Source organism: Perca flavescens, chromosome 9 (assembly GCF_004354835.1).
Source record: "Perca flavescens isolate YP-PL-M2 chromosome 9, PFLA_1.0, whole genome shotgun sequence".
NCBI classification, from domain to species: domain Eukaryota; kingdom Metazoa; phylum Chordata; class Actinopteri; order Perciformes; family Percidae; genus Perca; species Perca flavescens.
Genome location: NC_041339.1, coordinates 2,168,242 through 2,188,990, shown reverse-complemented (window position 1 = coordinate 2,188,990; position 20,749 = coordinate 2,168,242). Strand labels below are relative to the sequence as shown.

At 40.8% G+C, this 20,749-nt stretch overlaps 2 protein-coding genes across 12 annotated transcripts in view; one reads left to right on the top strand and one right to left on the bottom strand.

Moving 5' to 3' along the window:
* Window positions 1-2,098: 2,098 nt before the first annotated feature.
* On the bottom strand, window positions 2,099-20,735 carry LOC114561215 (protein sel-1 homolog 3). Of its 11 annotated transcripts, none has more exons than XM_028587057.1 (26): window positions 20,478-20,729; window positions 15,723-17,150; window positions 15,295-15,360; window positions 14,189-14,723; window positions 13,972-14,098; window positions 13,331-13,452; window positions 13,032-13,147; window positions 12,679-12,728; window positions 12,008-12,131; window positions 11,790-11,928; window positions 11,482-11,622; window positions 11,187-11,392; window positions 10,924-11,103; window positions 7,549-7,671; window positions 7,316-7,456; window positions 7,127-7,189; window positions 6,875-7,051; window positions 6,204-6,331; window positions 5,759-5,842; window positions 5,567-5,648; window positions 5,218-5,293; window positions 5,006-5,127; window positions 4,705-4,823; window positions 3,360-3,474; window positions 3,049-3,112; window positions 2,099-2,859 (listed from the first exon to the last, which is right to left on the bottom strand). In XM_028587057.1, exons 3-26 carry the CDS (start codon window positions 15,349-15,351, stop codon window positions 2,618-2,620), a joined length of 3,333 nt encoding a protein of 1,110 aa, XP_028442858.1. In that variant the 5' UTR covers window positions 15,352-15,360; window positions 15,723-17,150; window positions 20,478-20,729; the 3' UTR covers window positions 2,099-2,617. The 11 variants fall into 11 exon arrangements, with proteins under 11 accessions (XP_028442858.1, XP_028442861.1, XP_028442859.1 ...); XM_028587060.1 differs by having other exon boundaries at window positions 16,075-17,150; XM_028587058.1 differs by having other exon boundaries at window positions 15,295-16,135; window positions 16,214-17,150.
* Window positions 20,459-20,749, top strand: part of cdh24a (cadherin 24, type 2a) — a 32,123-nt gene continuing 31,832 nt past the window's right edge. The window contains exon 1 of the mRNA XM_028587051.1: window positions 20,459-20,577. The gene's annotated coding sequence lies outside the window, so the exon portion shown is untranslated. The remainder of the gene's footprint in view (window positions 20,578-20,749) is intronic.

Here is a 20,749-nt window from a genome sequence, read left to right as displayed (position 1 = left end):
ATGACCTCTTCTGAAGAGTCCATCATGTTTTTTTAATCCTCCGTGTCCTCCTTGGCTACTAGCAACTGCATCGAGGAGGGGCGGGGGCGCGATCACATAAGGCTTGTATCATGTGGACACGCCGACAGTGTTGTTATCATTACTTAGAATTCCTCATGGGGGAGACAGATAATACGCACTATAGCTTTAACTCAGAATCATAACAGAATGTTTTTATGGTCAGTAAATCAATATAATGTAGCAGTAAATGATAAGAATGATGTCAATGAGTAACAGCAAGTGTGAGATCAGATATCACGCTACAGTATGTGTTGAGCAATTACAACCACAGCTAACATTAGCTAACTTACAGTACTTAACGCCGGGACACACAGGGCCGATAATCGGCCGTTGGACAGTCTGGCGAGGTCGGTGACTCGAGTCTGTTCGGTGTGTCCCGTGCCGTTGTCAGTCTGGGGGGCTGTCGGCGTTCATTTTGGCCGACCTGACATGTTCGGTCGGAGGCAGGGCAGTCGGGACTCACCCGGAAATGGCGAGCGGAATGAGGTGACTAGAGTCTCTCAAAATCTGATGAAAATCTTTTAAACTGACCTTTGTTGAGCTAAAATGAAGACAGATTCAGGAATTGCATGGCCTATTTCTCTCTTCACGTTTTCAGAAACGTTTCAGTGAACTATTTTAGTACAATATGAGATCGTATTCTGAACGAGCCGCCATGACAGTCTGGCTTTGAATTTCCAGAGAAAACAAACCCGTGTGACGCGTTCGTCCAATCAGCTGCCGGTTTTCATTTCTTGGGCAAAAATACAGAGTAGCACCGCCTGCTGCTATGGAGACGTATTACGTTTCTCAAGTCGGTGTCGCCTCAGTGTGTCCCGAGGCCCGACTGATCATCTCGACTGGCTTTTCTGTTGACGGTCGGCCATCTGGCTGGCGTGTCCCGGCCTTTAGTCATGTTGGTACGGTAAATGTGAAGCAACCACTAGCAGCTGGTTAGCTTAGCTTAGCACAAAGACTTGAACCAGGGGGAAACAGCTAGCCCGGTTCAGCCCAAAGGCAAAAAAAATGTACCTACCAGCACAACTAAAGTTTGCTTATTAACACGCTAGGCTAGCTAGCTGTTTCCACTCCAGTTTTTATGCTAACCAGCTGTAGCTGTAGACTGGTATCAATTCTTATTTAACTCTAGGGAAGAAAGCATTATGTATATATGTAAGCATTTAGCAATGGCAATACCAATGAAAATACTACCACATAAACTGCAGAAAAAAACATCTAACTAAGACTGCAGTTCACATGTACCAGTAGGCTGTGCAATGTTTTTGATTTGGCGATCTGTCCCTTTAAAGAAAAACAGACAACATAAGGGACAGAGATAGAAGGAAAAGGGAGATCATTATTACATCCCCAAATTATATACAGACTTCCCTCTTAACTGAAGGAGCTCCACGTGGTGCTGTTTACACTGTGAAACTCCTTATTTAACTAATGACAGCTCCGTGAATACCAGGCAACAACACTTACTGCTATAAAGTGCACATCATCACAACTGTCACCACGCTGTAAATAACCGTTAGGAACAGAGTAACACTGCCTATTCCTCATATTTGTTGGCGGCAATAGAAACTAAATCCCTTAAAAGATATTGCCCATTATTGTTATGAATACAGTAACAACAGCACCACAGAGAAGCATTACTTTTTGACTAACACCGCAGCAAGGGCTCTGAAGGTGTGTTTGAGGTGTCTTCCATTGCTATAGTAACTTATTTTTCAGGTCAAATGTTTTTTGTTTTTTTGTTCTTGTCTCCCATAGCGATGGTTAAAGCTGATATTGTCTAAAGTCTGTTATCTATCGACCAGCAGCACCTGCCCAGACTAAATCAATAACTTCTTAAAATTCCATTGCTCTGGCCTGGACAAATGTTTAGATGTTCCTGCATGATGTTGTTGCATGTCCAGTCTCCTGAGAGACACTTATCACCATGTCTCTGATAAGGCCAAGGACAAAGCTTAATAGCTGACCTATTAGAACACAGCTTCCATCAATCAATCAAACAATCATTTCATTTTTATTTGTCATGTGAAATCGTACTGTACGAGGTACAATTTCAGTGAAATGTAATCCCAGCATCTCCTTCAACATCCATCACTGAGGCTGTGGATGAGCCGTTATGCTTTTAAATGTGTCTGTCAGTTTTAACAGTGCTTTCACAAGATAAATGACTTAATAATAATAAAAAAATATTCAAATATGTTTAACCGGACATACACGTTGCATAAGAGTAGCTTCACTCTGCTTCCTTGGCACCAAATCCCAGAGACCATATAAACTGCAGGACGGACTCAGCACTAATTAAATGAACTACATGATAAGTATTTTTGTTTTCCACAAATAAAACAATATAAAAATGGTTATCACCATGCTGATAAAGCAGCACACTCACACTCTGATCAGCACTTCCCTCCTTCCTGTCTTATAACTTCAAATGAGTCACAGAAACACAAATGTGTCACATGAACAGTGCGTAACTCATCCTCTAAATGTATGCTCTTACAATATGTAGTGTCTGAGGCTTTTGCTGTGGCTATTGGATCACTGTGCTGGGCATTGTATGTCATAAGAGATGATAGAGGAGTGTGGTCCAGGAAGCACACAGGCACACGCCCGACAGAGTCACGGCCAAATCGTAGGTCTGCCGGAAACGCTGCTCGCCACTCAGTATGGTAAGCCATGGATTCCCTGTTGCTCTGTAGGTTCCTCCCATGATGCCATCTTGCTCTCTAGTCACACCATCTTGGCTGACAGGCGATGTCCTTGCCCTCAGTGCAAAGACTCGGCGACTGGGAACCCTGTGTTCTGTGTTAATTTGCAGATAACGTGGATAAAAGGAGGTAAGCTTCATGGCAAACAAACATGAAATGATTACACAGAGATGTTTTGATGTTCAAGTCAGAGCAAGAGGTAGTTAACCAATATGTGGGGAAATTGCACCATCTTGTGGCAAACGTGCAAGTGGGTGCAGAAGAGAAGGACACAATCACTTACTGAGACAGCTCTGCAATGGCACAATGACAATAATGACGACGACAGAAAGAAGAGATGCATATGCCTATAGAGAAATGAGAAGAATGATTTAAATGAATTATCACATTTCTGTTCTCAAAATAGCAGTCCATAGTGTCTTTAATGTCTTATTTATGATGAAAGTCCAGTTAGCATTGTTCACGTATTTCAATAATTAAAGGTAGATTAAAATATCAAAGGAGGATAATAAACTGTTGGAGCGCAGCTTGCGGTGGGTTTAATTTTTCTCTCACTACATACAGTACAGTACGAGTGGATTGCCTTATGCCTACCAGGAGGAGCTGTGCACGATTCTGAGTCATTCTCCTCAAGGCTTTTCCCATCTGGACTCCGAGCAGTGCTAGAGAACAGGGCGTTACTGCTTCTTTTTCCTCAGTCTCCACACATCTTAGGAGATAAAACAATGGAAACTGTTACACACCATAACAGGCACATCAAGCCTTCATATTTTTTGTTAAAATAACAGTAGAAGCACATCATTGAAATGATAAGAATGAGGTCAATGAGTAACTGCAGTAACTGCAGTTAGCAGAAGTGGGAGTCCAACATCTAGATGTGTTTAGCAATAACACCTAATGTTAGCTAATTGAATTTGCCTTAAAGAATTTTGACATTTTGGGGAATATTCACTTTCTCACAAGAGTTAGAAGAGAAGATTGATACCACATTTACAGTATGTCTGTCCAGTAATATCAAGCAAACACTAAACGTGTCAGTTAGCGTAGCTTAGCATAAATACTGGAAAGAGGGGGAAACAGCTAGCTTGGCTAGGTAACAAATTCCACGGTAGCATGTTAAATCTCGTTTGTTTCTCTCTTTTAAAAAGTGTAAAAAGCATGACAACAGCTAGCTGTTTGCACCTGTTTCCAGTCTTTGTGCTAGGTTAAGCTAACAGGCTGCTGGTGGTGCCTTCATATATACCATACATACATGAGTGTATTTTACCAATATTCTCACCTTACTCTAGGCAAGACAGTGAGTATGTACAGATATACCATTGGTAATAATAACATCAAATATTCTATTGAATAAAAATTTAAAATCTGTAGAAGCCCATTATATTACAACCCATTCTCACTCCCAACTTGTAAGATTCGGACGCTTGGTCATTGGCTCTCAGCGTCAGATACGTTGCAATAAGCACCATCAGCGTGTGTATGGAATGCACCGGGCAGAGCAGCAGCGGCGCGTGAAAATGACGTAGTATATGTAAAGAGCGACAATGGTAGAGAGTAGTATTAAAGCCCAAAATTCTGCATGAGGGAGGTTGTTTGGTTGGGAAGGTGGATGGGTCAAACAGTACAGGACTTTCACCCCGGAGACCGGCGTTTGTGTCCCGCGTGTCACAGAATTAGCATTTTATAATCCCACCCACGATCATTTCCCAAACCCAACTGTCCGTTCTTTTTGTCCTAAACCCAACTGTTCCGTTCTTTTCCTAACCCCAAGCGTGTTTAGATCTGATGTTAAATGAGAGTTTTAGCGTCAACAGCAACGCCAAAGGCACCTGACCGATGGGAGTTACAATGTGTTGTATATTACGTAACATTATATTACGTAACATTATGGATCACCCAAAACATATTCATTGACATTAGTAATTGTTGTGGCAGTCACCTTTCTAAGATCTTCACCACGATGTCCTGCTCATCACAATGTGACACATTAAACAAGCCACGGATGCTCAATGGAAGAATGTGGCCTTGTTGCGCCAAAACCACCAAGTTGAACATCCCCTGTGAGTTTGTGTGAAATTAAAATCATATCAGGGTCAGGTGGGTTATTCACAGAGAAAGTCTCTAAATAACAATGCTGTATAATACTGTTTGTTGTTTTTATTACGGTGTGCCTGAGCCCGTGAAGGTTTAATTAAGTTTATCATAAAGTGATGAGATTACAGCTCAAGTAAATCTGTCACCTGAGGGCTTCCTGCTAGAGCTGCTCTGCCATACATCGACATGGCCTGATCAACCAAGGATAATGAGTCTTCTCGCTTGCTGGAGGAAGAGTAGTAGTAGTGGTCTCCCATTTTCAGCAGCGCTATAAAAGAAAATAAATACTTGATTGTTTATTGAGCAGACTGGCAGAAGGAGAGAAAGGTTAAAGAAAAATGAAATGAGAGGAACTTACCGGATGGATGGGGATCATAGTTTAATACAGAGTAGTTATGATATCTCCATTGACAATCATAACTGAGATTCAGTTCCTGCATTTGGCAGAATGAGCGCAGGGTGAAAGAGAGCTGAGCAATGATGAAGGCTATGTTATCAACTGCTGACAATTTCCCTCCGGCTTGGTTTTCTTCTTTTAGTATGTGACTGGGATTATGTGCAATTTGTCCATAAGCTAGCTTCAGAACTACAATTATACACTACGTTGATTTTTAGAACTGTGCTGAAAGTCTGATAAAAGGAATATTCCTTGTTTTGCTAAGTAGATTCACGAAGGGTTAAAAACCAGAGAAACAGCATACATTTACCTGGCACAGGTGTGCAACATTGCTCTGGGCCAAACCCAGACCTGTTTCAGCTGCCAAAACATACTTCACAAATGCTTCCTGCCTGTTGGCAACAAAATAAAACAAATGTGAAGACGCAGAGATAAATGGTAAAGCCCAGAGAAAATGATTAAATGAGCACAATTGAAAAGTAATTGAAATAAATGTCCCTACCTAGAGCCCTGGAGGTAGGCCTGGAGAGCAGTTCTGACCATAAATCCAAGGTGTCCATTCTGTTCACAGACCTTTTTTAGCATTCTGCACGGAGGGTAAAGGATGGGTGATGAATTATGGAATATCATTTTCTCCACATAAACGGAAAATATTTTAACATGATCTAAAAATAGGTTCTGATTTGTTGAGGTCATTCTAAAAAAAAAAAAGCCTCTACAGCTGCAGCAGGATCTTCTTTAAATTCATAATATACCAGAGGAACAATGAGTTTTTCCGTGCCTGACAATAATGCAGTGCCAGTGGACTCTTATTTTTAGATATGCAAATACTGGGCTCTGCCCTTGAATTAGCCACTGTCATTGAAATTAGATGCCACTGAGCTGCAGGCTACAGTGCAACAGCCCATAACAAAGCTTTCTTCACCAAGCTAATGAAAGCCTCTTACATCACAGCCCTCTCCACATCTCGAGACAGCCCTTCCAGGCTTCCTGTCGAAAGGTACCAAGCTGCCTCCACTGATGCAGCTACATGACCTAGCCGAGACGCATTCAGAAACTGCATTAGCGCAGCCGTCTGTGGATCATATAAAAACTATTTCATTTGTTGATTGTACCAGATCAGCAACAGTGGTGGAATGTAACTAAGTACAGTTACTCAAGTACTGTGCTTAAGTTCAAATTTGAGGTACTTGAACTTACATGCCACTTTCTACTACTACTAAATTTCAGAAAGAAAATATCGTAATATTTAATTCACTACATTAAGCTTTAGTCACTAGTTACTGTACAAATTAAGGTTTTTGCACACAAAACATGTAGTTTATAAAATACGCTGTTTTACTACCCAACAATAAATAGGTCTACAAGTCCAGCTAAAATGATTAGCCCATTAAACACTGTATTGATCGTTTCCAGTTTCTAAAATACTAAAATAAGTACTCTTACTTGTAATACTTTAAGTACATTTTCCTTATGATTCTTACATACTCTTAAGTAGTATTTTCAATGCAAGCCTTTTACTTGTATTTTTACAGTGTGGTACATAAGTAGAGAATCTGCATACTTCTACTACTGATCAGCGATGAAACGAAATTTTGACAAGATGTGGGACTCTAACCTCATTCCTCCAAGGGTTGTCCGGGTTTTTCCCGCTGAGATGATAAATTCCCAGGTTAAACATGCCATCACCGCTCCCATTTAGCGCTGCTTGCACAAAGTATTTCACTGCATTTTTGTGGTCATTCAGTATGACCCCATGGTACCAGCCAAGACCATTCAGGGCATTAATTGAGCCCTAAAGCAAAGAAACAGACAGTGGTATAGGGAAGACACATACAACACAGATTGATTTCTAGAAGTACACACGTACCATCGCTGCAGCCTTCGTCAGCAGCATAAAAGCTCGGGTGTAGTTTCTTTTCACTCCCTGGCCCTGGAGGAATCGTCATCAATCAGTGACTCAGTAAGTGTCAAAGCACAGACGCACACAAAAACACACAAAATATCCAGTGTTCAATTTAATCGTAAAATGGGTTGGGTCTTTATGATGTTGCAGAACCTTCATCAGTTGGATGGAGTAGTCGTACATTGCTGAAGGATCCTTCATCTGCATAGCACTTCTTTCAAACCACTTCATCGCACTCGCTATGTCTTTTGAGACTCCTCGTTGTCCCCAGTAAAGCATTGTTCCCAGGCGTTTCTAAAGAAAAGAAGAGGTTTGTATTGGCTTGTTCTGAACATTGAACTATGCCTACTGATCATACTGGAGGAATAAAATTAACTCAAACATACCTGAGATTCTATGTCCCCTTTCTCTGCTTTGTATTTCAGATATTGAAAGACGTCACTTGTGTCATGTGTGAGGCTGTTTAAATCCTCTTGATTGCTCAGATAGATGTGTTCAAGTGTGTGTTGCTTTAAAAAAGACAAATGAAACATTAATATAGTAAACTAGTAGTACTGCTACTATTACAAATAATACAACTACTGCTGTTGTAAAGCAGTGGTCATACCACAAAGTGACATTCCCTCCTTCATTTAAAATAGGTTGGGCCGGAAGCTTGGTGACGTAGTGACTACTCACAACATAGCTAATAAGCTACGATAGCTTTCTGTATTTTGGACTCTCTGGCTCTCCGTCCCCTAAAAGGTCAGCACTGTCAAGACGGCTTGCTTTTGTTCAAATCTGCACAATTTGGAGCCCGTGGGCGGAGTTTGGCCCATGCTCCCCTTTTATTTGGCCAGCCATGGCATTTCAAATGCACATGCATATTCTCCTCTTATTTTGAAAATTCTGTAATATACTAACCGTTATAAGTATGAAACATACATTTTGTGCAGCTAAAAAGTACTTAATCTGAGTTTTACGGCAATGTAAAGCACAGTGCTGGTAAACTTGGTACCCTATTAAATTATGTACGTAAGTTTTATCTACGAAGAATTACAAAAACTACGGTATTCTTCCTCTCTCCCGCTCCCCTCACGTGCTGTGAGACATGCTTACGTCGCTGGCTTTGAGTCAAGATGGAGTGATCGAGGCAGTGGCACACTGATAAAAGAAGTCAGCTGGAGACTAATGTTGAAAGACTTTTGAAAAGCAAAGACAGACTTCATGTCTCCCACTGATATTGCAAGTGATAAATGACTGTAAAAGGTCTGTAATTTGGGAGACAAATTCAGAATAAAGAGCAGCGTTATTATTTTTGAAATTGTCATTTTCTTACTACTTAATAAATTTTTATTTTTTTGGCCCTTCATATGAAAGAATTTGGGCACCTCTGCTTTGGTTGAAGTGTCAAAGTTCACCAAATTTGAACTCTAAGTGGAACATTTGCACGGATTAATTTCTGAAAATATAAATAAATGAATTCACTAAAAACTTGTTCAATATACAACGATCAAAGTTTGAGTTATATGTATTTAATGTTCAACACTAAGCTGTTTCATCAGGACTGTGTGGGTGTGGTTTGATCAGATTTGATTGGCAGTTGTGGCAACACAAGCATCAACCCCACGACAGTCATCGGATTGTGATTCAAATGCTTGCTTAAGTGCCTCATATCACTTTTTTTTTTAAATGAGCTCCGCCCACTTCAAACCAGTCAGCAGAGATTAGAAAAAACAGCACAGATATCGCTCAATTGAAATAAATAAAACCTTTCTAACTTTGGCAGGACATTATGAAGTCATTGCTTATGATAAGAAGCTGATAGAGAAAATAGGTTTTCATGGCCTTGACCAAATACCTTGATATCTAATTAAGATTGAATCCAGATGGATTGTTGTCAGCGACTCAGAAAGTTTTCAAGTTGGTCAAAATGCAGCAGCTACAGTTTAGCCAAATAAACTTCACCATAATTTTTTTCTCAGTGCACTGGCTGCCTATTCAAGCTGGAGCAGACAGTAAAGCCTTCCTGTTGTCTTCATGAACCTCTATTTATGTAATACATCTTATTTAAATATTCCAAGAATAAACAGGAAATCAGTCTGAAGTAGTTTTCTCATAGCATAGTGGGCTCCTTGTCTTTGGATTGGTCTTCATTTTATTCATCAGGACAGCTAACTCATTCACATTTTTAAATTAAGATTTAAGACCCACCTATTCTCCTTGGCTGGACCAACAAACGCAGTATTAATCATATTTAGGAGTCCCTTTTGTAATACTGCTGTCATGTACTTGTACAAGTGTACAGGATGTGTTTGTGCATACAATATGCGTATGAATTGTTAGTTGATTTGTTTGATTTACTATGTGCATGTTGACGTCTACGTGTATGAATGACTTGGATTAATGTATTATGCTTATGTCTGTTTATACTGTACATACTGTGAATTTGTGTATATATTTTGAACATCTGATATAGCCTTTGATGTCATTATGCATTGAATGTTATGTTCACTTTCTGAAAACTCACTTTCTTGCCGAGAATTAAAAGAGAAGATCGATACCACACTTATAGCTGTGACTACCAGTGCCTTTAAAACTCATTAATTAACATGCTACATCTCGTTTGTTTAATCCATACACAAAACCAAAATTAAAAAAGCAAAGCAAAGCAGCCACTTTTTCATTTAAATTCAGAAAGAAACGCTCCGAAGAGCAGGAGGAGGAAACTCCTGCCATTTTAAGTAACGCAGTTACAAGTAACAAGTTACCATCCTGCTCGGCCGACCTCTCCCCATCAAGTCGTCCCGTAGCCACCCCCTCACACCAGCAAGGCAAGTAGGCTAACATTAACGTTAGTGTCTGGCTGTCTGTATGCAGGGAGAACCCGCTTTTTTTTAGCTTATTTTAACTGGCCCATCCAGTTTTCTGGAGGCCCACCTACAATCAAAATCCTGGCGCCGCTAGTGGATGTGACAGACTTTTTCTTGCCTGTGTGCCGTGGATACCTTCGAATACTGTTACTGCTATGCTACCAGCCGCCTGCTCTAGTATGATATTTAACTGATAGATATGTCTCTCACAAATAAGCACATTTTACCAAATATCAATGTCAACTATTCCTAAAAAAAAGATACATTGTGTGTATTACTGTAGCCTAAATAAATACTGCCAATGTTATCAGTTCCTGTGCTTTTTCAGTTGGTACTATTACTACTTATAAAAGTACTACCAGTAAAACAAAACAAATATGAATAAACATTGACTAAGTCTAACCATGCTAAGGACTCTGTAAAGCTGTATTTAGGTACAGTGGTGCTTATACTGTAGCTAAATGCTAACATGGGCATGCCAACATGCTCACACAGACAATGTTAACATGCTAATGTTATCCAAGTAAAATGTTCACCATCTTAGTTTTGCATATTAGCATGCTAACATTTCCTAAATTGTACAAAACACAAAGTACACCAGAAGCTGTTAGGAATGCCATTAGTTATGCAGGTAAGTGGTCATGAACCAAAGTATTGGACAAAGTGAAAGTTTGACCTGATGATGGCGCTAGATGTAAAGTCAGATGATCACCCAAGTTATTACAGTTCCTCCTGTAGGGAACAAGAATGTCTGTACAAACTTTCATAGCAATCATCACGTAGTTGTCAAGACATTTCAGTTCCAACAGTGGAGGACCGACTGACCTCAAGATCGATATGGCCATCCCTAGAGCCATGCCGCTAGCATGCTAGCATTAATTATTAAAAATTAAATTTATTTAAACATACCTCATTTTCATGTATCCTGAAACTATCAATGTTGCTCTGTGCCCCAGCGTTGGAATAGTAGCTGTAAGCCATGTCCAAGTCTTTTGGAAACCCATCAATTCCTTGTGTGTGCTTGTACCCAGCATGCATCAGGGCAAAACGATTGTCCCCCGATGCGCCAATCAAACTATAGACATGACCCTGAAACACACATCAATATTATCAGTCATTGTTACAGAAGTGATAGAGTAGCCATTAAGGTTTAAAGAAAGCAGTATCTCCACCTGTTGATGATCGACTGAGTGGCCCAGGCCCGAGAGGTGGATAGTAGCCAACAGCAGAGACGCTTTGTGATTTCCAAAGCAGGAGGATACTTGAAGCAGAGCCATTGATTTGAATGTGATTTTACACTGTGCCTGATCCACAGTGAACATTGAACCAACTGCCTGCTCAAATAAAGTACTCCCGAGGTCCTTCATGCCCAAAGATCCTACAGAAAACGATACAGAAAATTGTCACAAACTGTGAATAATGACGTGATATTTATGACTTGTGTGGTCAAACAACAATCTATGACACCTGCTCTGAATTCCTCCTCTTTTGTTTGCAAGAAATGAAAAAGTGTGCTGTATTTAAGTTGTTTTTCCCAGGTCCATGTTTGGATGCAGATTTTCTCTCCAGACTGAGCCCACAGTCTTATGAAGTGAGGGGTACAGGCATCTGAAATAAAACATAAAAAGCAACCTGTCACCTTTTCGTCTTCCCATACTGAATATGTATGTGTGCAGCTGTTGCATTGACACCTTGTATATGAGATCTGTGTAAAGTGGACCTCTGTGGAATGGTTGCAACACTGCTTTAAAGGACTTGTCAAAATAGCATATCACCTGTGTTGATTGGTGACGCGACTTGACTCGCAGTTACTTCTTGGAGAAAAGCTTGTGTAAATGCTTTCATTTCCTGACACTGCTGATGGGTCTTATCCAGCTGCAGTAATGTTGACTCGGGGTGAAGTTGGTTTTTAACCTGTGACATGGATAATTACAGAATTTTAACACAATAACAAAACAATGACATACCAATGATTAGAAAACAGGCACTTTACCTCTTCAGTTCCAAAACGATAGTACCTGGTAGGCCCAAAATACCCATGGATGCCTGGCATGTACCTGCTTCCTCCAATCACAAAGTATCCATCAGTGTCATCGTAATGGACACTGTCCTGAAATCTGTAAAATATAACAATATAACAAGCTCTTATGATCATTGTGTACATGAGTCATGCCTGCTTTATTGCAGTAACTGGACAAACAAATGCTTGTGAGGGAACCAGTAGGGTTGGGCAATATATCGATATAATATCAATATTATGTGAGGCTAGATATTGTCTTAGATATTGTAATATGACGTAGTATGAGTGTTGTCATTTCCTGGTTTTAAAGGCTGCATTACAGTAAAGTGATGTGTAACTGAACTCACCAGACTGTTCCAGCTGTTGTATTATTTGCCTTTTTTCTTAGTCATTATATCCACATTACTGATGATTATTTATCACAAATCTTTGTGTACATTTTTTGTGAAAGCACCAATTATAGTCAACCCAACAACATCGCCGCAATATCGATATCAAGGTCTTTGGTCAAAAATATTGTGATATTTGATTTTTTTCTCCATATCGCCTAGGTTTAGGCAACAGTTGTTTTTTGCTTATTTCACAACATTTAAAATCAGGAAAAAAATGACATAAAGCTTCTTTAAATCCATAATCCATCTTACTCATATTCATATCTGCGGGTTTCATCATCCCACGTTGCATCCAGCAGCACCTGAAAGTCAGACATAATAATGCATGCGCTCACGACACAGAAGAAAAAAAAAAAACCTACTCAGCTGTGAACGATTCCAAATTGCAGTACACACTGCAATCGCCTGGAGTTTCCCAGCTGGAAAGGAACCATCTTTCAGGATCTTACAGCTGTTCCAAAAAGAATTTAACAACACCGCAAAGCAAGGGCACCAAACCAAACAGAAGAGAAGGGAAGACTATGCGATGTTGCCCCAAGCTGTATTTTAAAAATGTTAAATATTTCTTATCCCACCACCCACAGGCACACACTGAGGTTTTATACCTTGGAGTCCTGTATGTAACAGTCCAATCTAATCCATTTCCACCGGGGCAACACTACACTGGTTCGGAAAGCTTCATCTTCTCCTGTTGTCACACGTGCCTGAAATATGACGTTCCCTACACAGGAGATATGACAGTCATATATTTCACCACAGGAGATCCAAAGCTCTTTATTAATACATAACACAGTCTGTTCCGCAGTCTCACAAAACACACACCATCACTCACAATCGTCTCATGATACCTCAATCTAATCCCCTGAACTGGTGTTGGGTGTACCCGCAAGCTGCTGTGACCCACCTGTGTCTGTAAGCTGCATCAGAGCCGAGTCGTATACATTTTTCCTATCCATGTGATGGATGATCCCACAGAGCTTCTTGTGACACCATTTTAGTAGGTAGATCCACACAGATAATGTGACGCTGAAAACCGAAGCGACGACACATGATTTGACAAATCATTTCTTCAGCCGCCGAAGCGTGAGGTTGAGTTTAAAACGTTTGCGCTATCTGCTAAAGATGATTGACCTCGCTGTCTTGCATTGACCGTAAATAAAAAGCTTACATGCTCTGGTAAAGAGGCATCGTTAAGCTTGTAAAGTCATTTGTAATGACAGTGAAGTAAAACTAAAAGTGGAGTGTGTTAAAACAGCTGACAGCATTGAAAAGGTTACAATCGCTGACCTGTGGCCTGTCAATCTGCTGACAACCGGCATTATAAACTCTACATCTGAGGCAGTATGTGGTGGCTTATTTGGTTTTATTGCACACCTTTATAGGGTTTAACATCTAAAAAAAAATCTGCTATTCTTTCTTATTTTATACAACATTTGGAGACCCTGCTGGCGATTTTATCCATGCTGTGTAGTTGAACTTCATACAGAATAAGCTCCAAGTAAAGTGACCTAAATGAGAAGTGAGTGTGTGAAGTTTAAGTCCAACCTGGGCTGTGTCACAGCATGAAGACGGGCGCTCTCCAGGGCTCTGTCAATAAAAGGCTGGAACCTGCGTACCACTCCAAAATGCTCACCGGGACTTGCCAGGGGGAACTTCAGCATATCGATTACGTCTACGCACAAGAAAAACAGCAGATTACATACTGAAACACTATTTACATGTTCATTAAAAGTTTTAGTAATAAAAATGTAAAGGATCTGACCTGACTCATGTGGACAATGATGAATTCTGTTTCTGATAATCTGCCACATCAGTTGAGCAGGCCATGAAGGGCACTCAGCGGGAGGTTTAGTTGGACGCTCTGAGAGTGGCTCTATCTGTAGCACTTTATAAATCCTCAACATGGAGCATTGGTATGTCCCAGGTTCCCTGCCATCGTTAAGATGGCCTAACCAAGCACGAACTGTCACATTCTGGGCGTCTAAGACGCGCCTGTTGAAAAAGTTGCGTTGATATAAAATGGATGTAGGCAATCTGAGTGGCACCTGTTGGATCGTGTAGACTCGGGGTGTGCTGCTAAACCATTTCCTCCTGAAGACCACTAAATCTGTCTCCCCTAATGTAGACACCACCACTTCCACTGCGAGCTGACACGGCCTGGAGCAACGATGCCGCACACGGACCACTGAGCCGTCTATCACTTTGTCAGGGGCTGAGTCAAACCCTATGAAATTGTCAGGCGGGCTCTCACCAGTCTGGGATGGAGAGGTTGAAATGGCTTGTAACACACAATGTCCCTGGGTGATATGAAAATGAAGTTATGTAAAGATAAACAGGCCAGCATGCAGTCTTTTTCACTTAAACAAATTAGGCAGGAACAAGTTGCCAAAGGACGTTTTCAAGATGTTTACTTAAACCTGCATTAACTAATACTTTTGGCCACTCGAGACAGTGGAAACAAGCTGTGAACACAACATTGACATCATCAATGAGTCCTATTCTCTCCCATGCAGTTGGTGAGAGTCCCAAATGGTATCATCGCATTTTAAATTGATATTAACTTGTTAGCAAAGAGTATCTTATTTACACATCCCGCAGTTAGGAAGCAACATTAGCATTCATTTGGAGTTGTGTTTGTGGCCATCTGGCAAATGCAAGTTTCTTAGCTCTGTGTTCTTGTTAATATATCTGGTTCTTTAGCAGCTTAATGCTCCACTTTGTTAACCAGCTAGTCTCAAAAAGTGTCTGTCTGCTGTTTGCTGCCGAGCAGCTAGTGTACAGTGGGTTTTAGTGCCTTAAAGTTTCACATTCAACAATTCATTTCAGGGTTATCACTGTAATTAGAGTAAAGTTCAATAGAGTTCTTACCATTATAATAGCAGCAGTGAAGACATATCCACAAAAGATTGAGTGTAACACGTTCATTTTTTTTGGCTGAATTAAAAGATAAAAACAAACATTATTCGACAAATGAAGTTAGTAAAATAATGTTGGCCGTCAGTTGTTGGCACATGGCAGAGTACTTCCTAAACAGGTGGCAGTTGTACGAGCATACATCCCATGTGATGCAGCATTACCTGATATACTGGTGTTGCAAGTTCAGCAGTTTGCACGAATTGCCTTTTAAAGGGCTACAGTACCTAAAGGGCTTGGCTAAATTGACTCTGCTGCACAACAAAAATGTTGTTTGATGCATTTTATTCCTGATTCTATGAGGGAACTTTTCATGGGAGTGATGCATCAAAGCTCAGAGTCTAACTTAATTTGATGTGCTCGAGCCGAAGCCGTGCCCTTACCCTGCGTCCTATTTGGCCTACTCCCACACAAGACTTTGAAGAAATCTGATCTGAAAAACAACCTGATACAGCAGCCAAAATTAATTACCCATGGGCTACTGACTTTTTATGCTTCAAAGTCAAAGGGAATGAGGCATTAGTAACTGTTGCTGTTGGGTTTAGATGACCACACATAGATGAACGCTGTCTTGTTATCTATATAAAGGGTGACTGATGCTAAAATCTACCATCTACAACTCTAGGTGGCATACAAACCTTTGTCAGGCAGTTCATATTCATTTTTTGATTGGACTTGATAAGAGAGGGGTATTTTTGAGAAGAAAAAAAAAATCATTCAATGGCTTTACAGGACCTGTGCAATTTCCAGGACATCTTTCTGGACAGTATAACCACCGAATGTTCTTCCGTGCTTGCTGGAAAGAAGACAGATTGTAACTATGTAAGTGGTTTGCCCTCTAGCAACAGAACAAGTCTGTTCAATTTTTACATACCAGTTGCAGAGTACCTGAATGAAAGCCCGATACAATTTGGGCAAATTAGCACTGTCCAGAGCTCCAGCACTGTCTCATATCAAGACTCCATCTTACCATCCCTCTCCTTGCCCACATGCCTTCCTCTGGCCTCCTCTCAGTCTGTCCCTCTGCCTTTCCCCATGTCTCACGGCACCACCACCCTGGCCTTCATCTTTCAGGGCGGCGTGTTGGCTGCAGCGGACACTCGTTCCAGTTGCTCTGGGCTCGTGGCGTGCCCAGCCGCCCAGAAGATCCTGCCTGTTCACAGTCACTTGGTGGGCACTACTTCAGGTACTTCGGCCGACTGTGCCCTTTGGAAACGGATTCTGGCTCGAGAACTGCGGCTCTACCAACTCCGCCACGGCCGACGGTTGTCCACGAGCGGAGCTGCCAAATTGCTTTCCCACATGCTACACCCGTTTAAGGGAACCGAGCTGTGTGTGGCTGCCACGTTGTGTGGGTGGGACGGAGGAGAGGTAGATGAATGCCATGACCATGGAGGTGCAAAGATTGATCTCAGCGGTCGTAGAGAAACAACAAAGAGGCAAATGGCTGATCTTGGGAAGTCTGTAGATACAAGTCTTGAAAAGGCCGCTCTGGCTCAGAGCACTTCTTCAACAATTGTTGGTCAACAGTGCTTTACTAGAAAGAAAGTGAGTTTCTCTGGACCCAGTCTGTACTATGTGTGCAGTGATGGTACTCGCCTGCAGGGAACCCTCTTCTCCGTGGGCTCGGGATCACCCTATGCCTACTCCATTTTGGACCAAGGGGTTCAATGGGGGCTGACAGTGGGCGAGGCCACATCGATAGCCAGAGAGGCTGTATACAGAGCCACACACAGGGATGCATACTCAGGAAACTGTGTAGACATCTATCACATCTCCTCAAAAGGGTGGACACGCAGGAGCAGAGAGGACTTGAAAGAGGAATATTACAGAGAAAAAGAAAGACAAGAGAGAGACGGGACGTGACTTTGGCTGAGTAAAGACATGAAACATCAAAAATGGCAAGAGAGAAGAAAAGGCAAACATTGGGGAGTATATTAGAGAGACGGGATGGCATCTTTGCAGCAGATACTGAATTAATGAACAGGACAGGCAGTTGCATCCTCCAGGCTATTTCTCAAATGATTTGGGCATGCATATCGTTCCCTCTAATAAACAGCTGATGTTTTGTTTGCGCTGATGATAAAAATGTATTCTAACAGCACTCTGCTGTCTGTCATTTCAATTTGGATGTTAAAACATTATGAATCATTTCAAGTGTGTGAGATAATTACAGCCTAGTCCTGCATGTGTTTGAATCACACAGACACAGAGAGAAGCGGAGAAAAAGGCTGGAGTGAATAGCCCAAAAATCTAAATGTCTCAAGGTCTTTCAGTGTATAAGGGAACTAATTTAGCTGTAGCAATAACCAGTAGTTGAAAACTGATTTGTGTCTGCTGTCAAAATTTGTCTGAAAGTTTCTCTGACACTTCAATAAATTAATGTATCAATGCAATTTTGCTGAACTTGCATGTTCATTCAGTTTGAGCAGTCTGGTAGTAAATTAGACATACTAGTAATTATTCTGGTGACAATGACTCTGCGAGGGATATTAGAGCAAAAGGTATAGAGTCGTTCATCCTTGTTCTCACTGTTCAGCGCTGCCCTTTTAAACTTCAGTGAAGGCAGCCAAAGTATGGCGGGGAAAGTTTTCAAGGGTGAGGCAATTTACTATATGGGAGGAAACTTGATAGCATATGAATGATGCTACATGTCAAAATGTTGAAGTGGTGCTGAGGGGTTATCACTCAAAATTATTTTTGCAAAGTGCCATGACATAGTTTTTGATGGCTAATGTGTGCGTATGCATGCAGTCGCCTGTGTATCTATGTGTTATAGGGCTGTGCAACTGATCGAAATTTTAATCTTGATTATGATTCCGGCTCCAAACGATCACAAAAACAGAGTAATCGAGAAAAACGATTATTTTGCACGTTACGTTTTGCAAGTAAACTCTTATTTTGTCATGTGTTCTGAATGAAAAAAAAATTTTCAAACAGGAAAAGTATGAAGGGAAATTTCACAGCTCAAGGTGTTTGTTTTTTTAATGTTGATTTGGTTAACTGTTTCACTGTTTTTTTTTAAGTTCAATAATTGCAGCATCTTTCCAAAAGACAACGAGTAATCGTGTTACATAATCGTGATTTCAATATTGACCAAAATAATCGTGATTATGATTTTTTCCATAATCAAACAGCCCTGACGTGTTATCCACTGTATTAAATAAATTACAGGTAGGGTTTGCGTGATGATGCTCAGCACATCTCCAGTGAAACATCAGAGAGTACCACTCTACGACTGAATGCAGCTTTAAGAGGAGAAAGCCTCCCTTCCTCCCCAACCTCATCTATAATATATATTAATGACAGAATTATTAAGCGGGGGGGGGTAAACAAACTAAGGGTGGAAACATATTGGTGGTCCAGATTCCAACAGAGCTGTGAGTGCAGAGCGAGAGAGGACAGAATTGTGATAGTAATCAAAGTTTTGAGGGTGCAAGAAGAGCTGTGACTCAGTGAGCGTTAGGGCTTCCTCTGCTTGACCTCTTCAAAGCTTTTTGTTCCGTTTTGGCGCTTTCTGTTTCTCGCATGCAAACTCCAGCTGTGAGCAAAACAAACTCCACTGGATTTGACCAAGAAGTGAAATGTCACTGACCCTGCCTTCTGAGTTACATCAGTCCATCTGACGTTGTTTCAAAAAACTTTGAAAACATATTACAGCCAGAAATTTGCCAAAAATGTTTGGCAGCCCTCTCTCACAGTTTTGCACTTGTAAATCTGTCTCTTGTGCTCTCAAATCCTGACTAGCAGATTGATTAAGGCTTGGCTTTTGTTTTCTGCTTGCGCAGAAGTTTTGGCATTAATAAACTTCTGTATCCAGCTGGGTATGTAAGGGATGTAAGGAGTGACCTTTTAGGGTTGCCAGTTTGCTTTTTAGTCATATCAGTGAACACTTGCATCACTACCACTTGTTTAAAGGCTCTCCTGTTTCTTAGTCAGGAGAGAGGACTCACAAATGATAAGGAAACATTGATGTGCAGAGCAAGACTGCTCTCTGTGGATGAATGATCACTTTTTACACTATTGAGATGAGCAAAGCAAGTCTCTCTTTTCTAGAAATTAAAAAATATCCAAAACATGTAGGTGAGAAAACAAGCATATCCTATTCCAGGACGTATGGGATAAGATTAGATGGGATAAGATACGTCAAAATGTAAAAAATATCATATTACCTAATATCTCATGTTACTCCATCTTCCAAAAATTCATCAGGCTTAATATTTAGATCTTGGGCATCCACAGGACAAATATAGACATGTATGAAATGATGTGTTTTTGAACATTCATCCTTGAAATTTGGATTAGTAAATTCAAATTTAGATTGTATTATTTGAAGCAGGTTTTTTTTCTGAGACAAAAATTGAAATGACTCATAAATACCAGCTTAAAGCAAAGACTTAATAGGGGACTGAATTACAGAAATGTACTGTATTAAATTGATCATTCATTTCCAAGAAAAACACATCATGCACGCACACCCAACTCACTGGAGAAAATATCCTCTCATTGTGTGGTAATTACAGTCATACATTTCAGACACGTTTTTTAGCCAGTGGGAGAACATTATTGGTGAAATGTAATCTTAAATGCATCCTTGAGTAGCAATTTTTCTGGCCCAGCTTCTGAGTGGAAAAACTGGGAAAATGCAAACGTACTGAAGATGATTATGGAGGCTATACTTAAGCAGATTACAAAACACAGGATTGCTTCATGGGAATGATAGGCTACATCCTAACCAAAAAATAAGGTTGTTTTTTTTAAACGATGTACATGTGGTCCGGAAAACTATGATAATAAAGGTGATAATTAGATACCAAATTAAGCTATGATTTTGAGGACATTTGGTTTAACAAACTGAGCCAAGTTAAAATAGTGATTTGTCACTGTGTACCTGTGTGGTAGCCTACTCAGTGGTCACTGTGTGTATCCTTAAAAATAGTAGGCTTTTAGGGTGGCTATCTGTCTCCTCCGGGTAGTTAAAAACAAATGGAGAGGGAAAGAGAGACATAGACCCTCTCCACTATGTATAGCGAGGAAGAGAGGGATAGACACAGAGAGAGAGAGAGAGAGAGAGAGAGAGAGAGAGAGAGAGAGAGAGAGAGAGAAAGAGAGAGACAGACTAGGCTAAGTGGACAGACCTCATGTTGAGCTCTGATGAACCTCGGCATCCTTTCCCACGTTGGATCATTTCAGCTCCGTTAAACCAGAGAGCCACCGGAGCAGAGCTGCGAACACACGGTAAGCTCTATTCTAATCGACTAAAGCACTTTTTTCTTTATCTTCGCGATGCACTAGTTTATTGAAGTGAAGCCACTTACCCCCTACGCAGACGTGACAAGTTTCCACTCCTCGGCTCTCTCACTTAATCGTTCAGTTTTTGGTTGTTTTTTTTTGGGCTTAGCCACGGTGA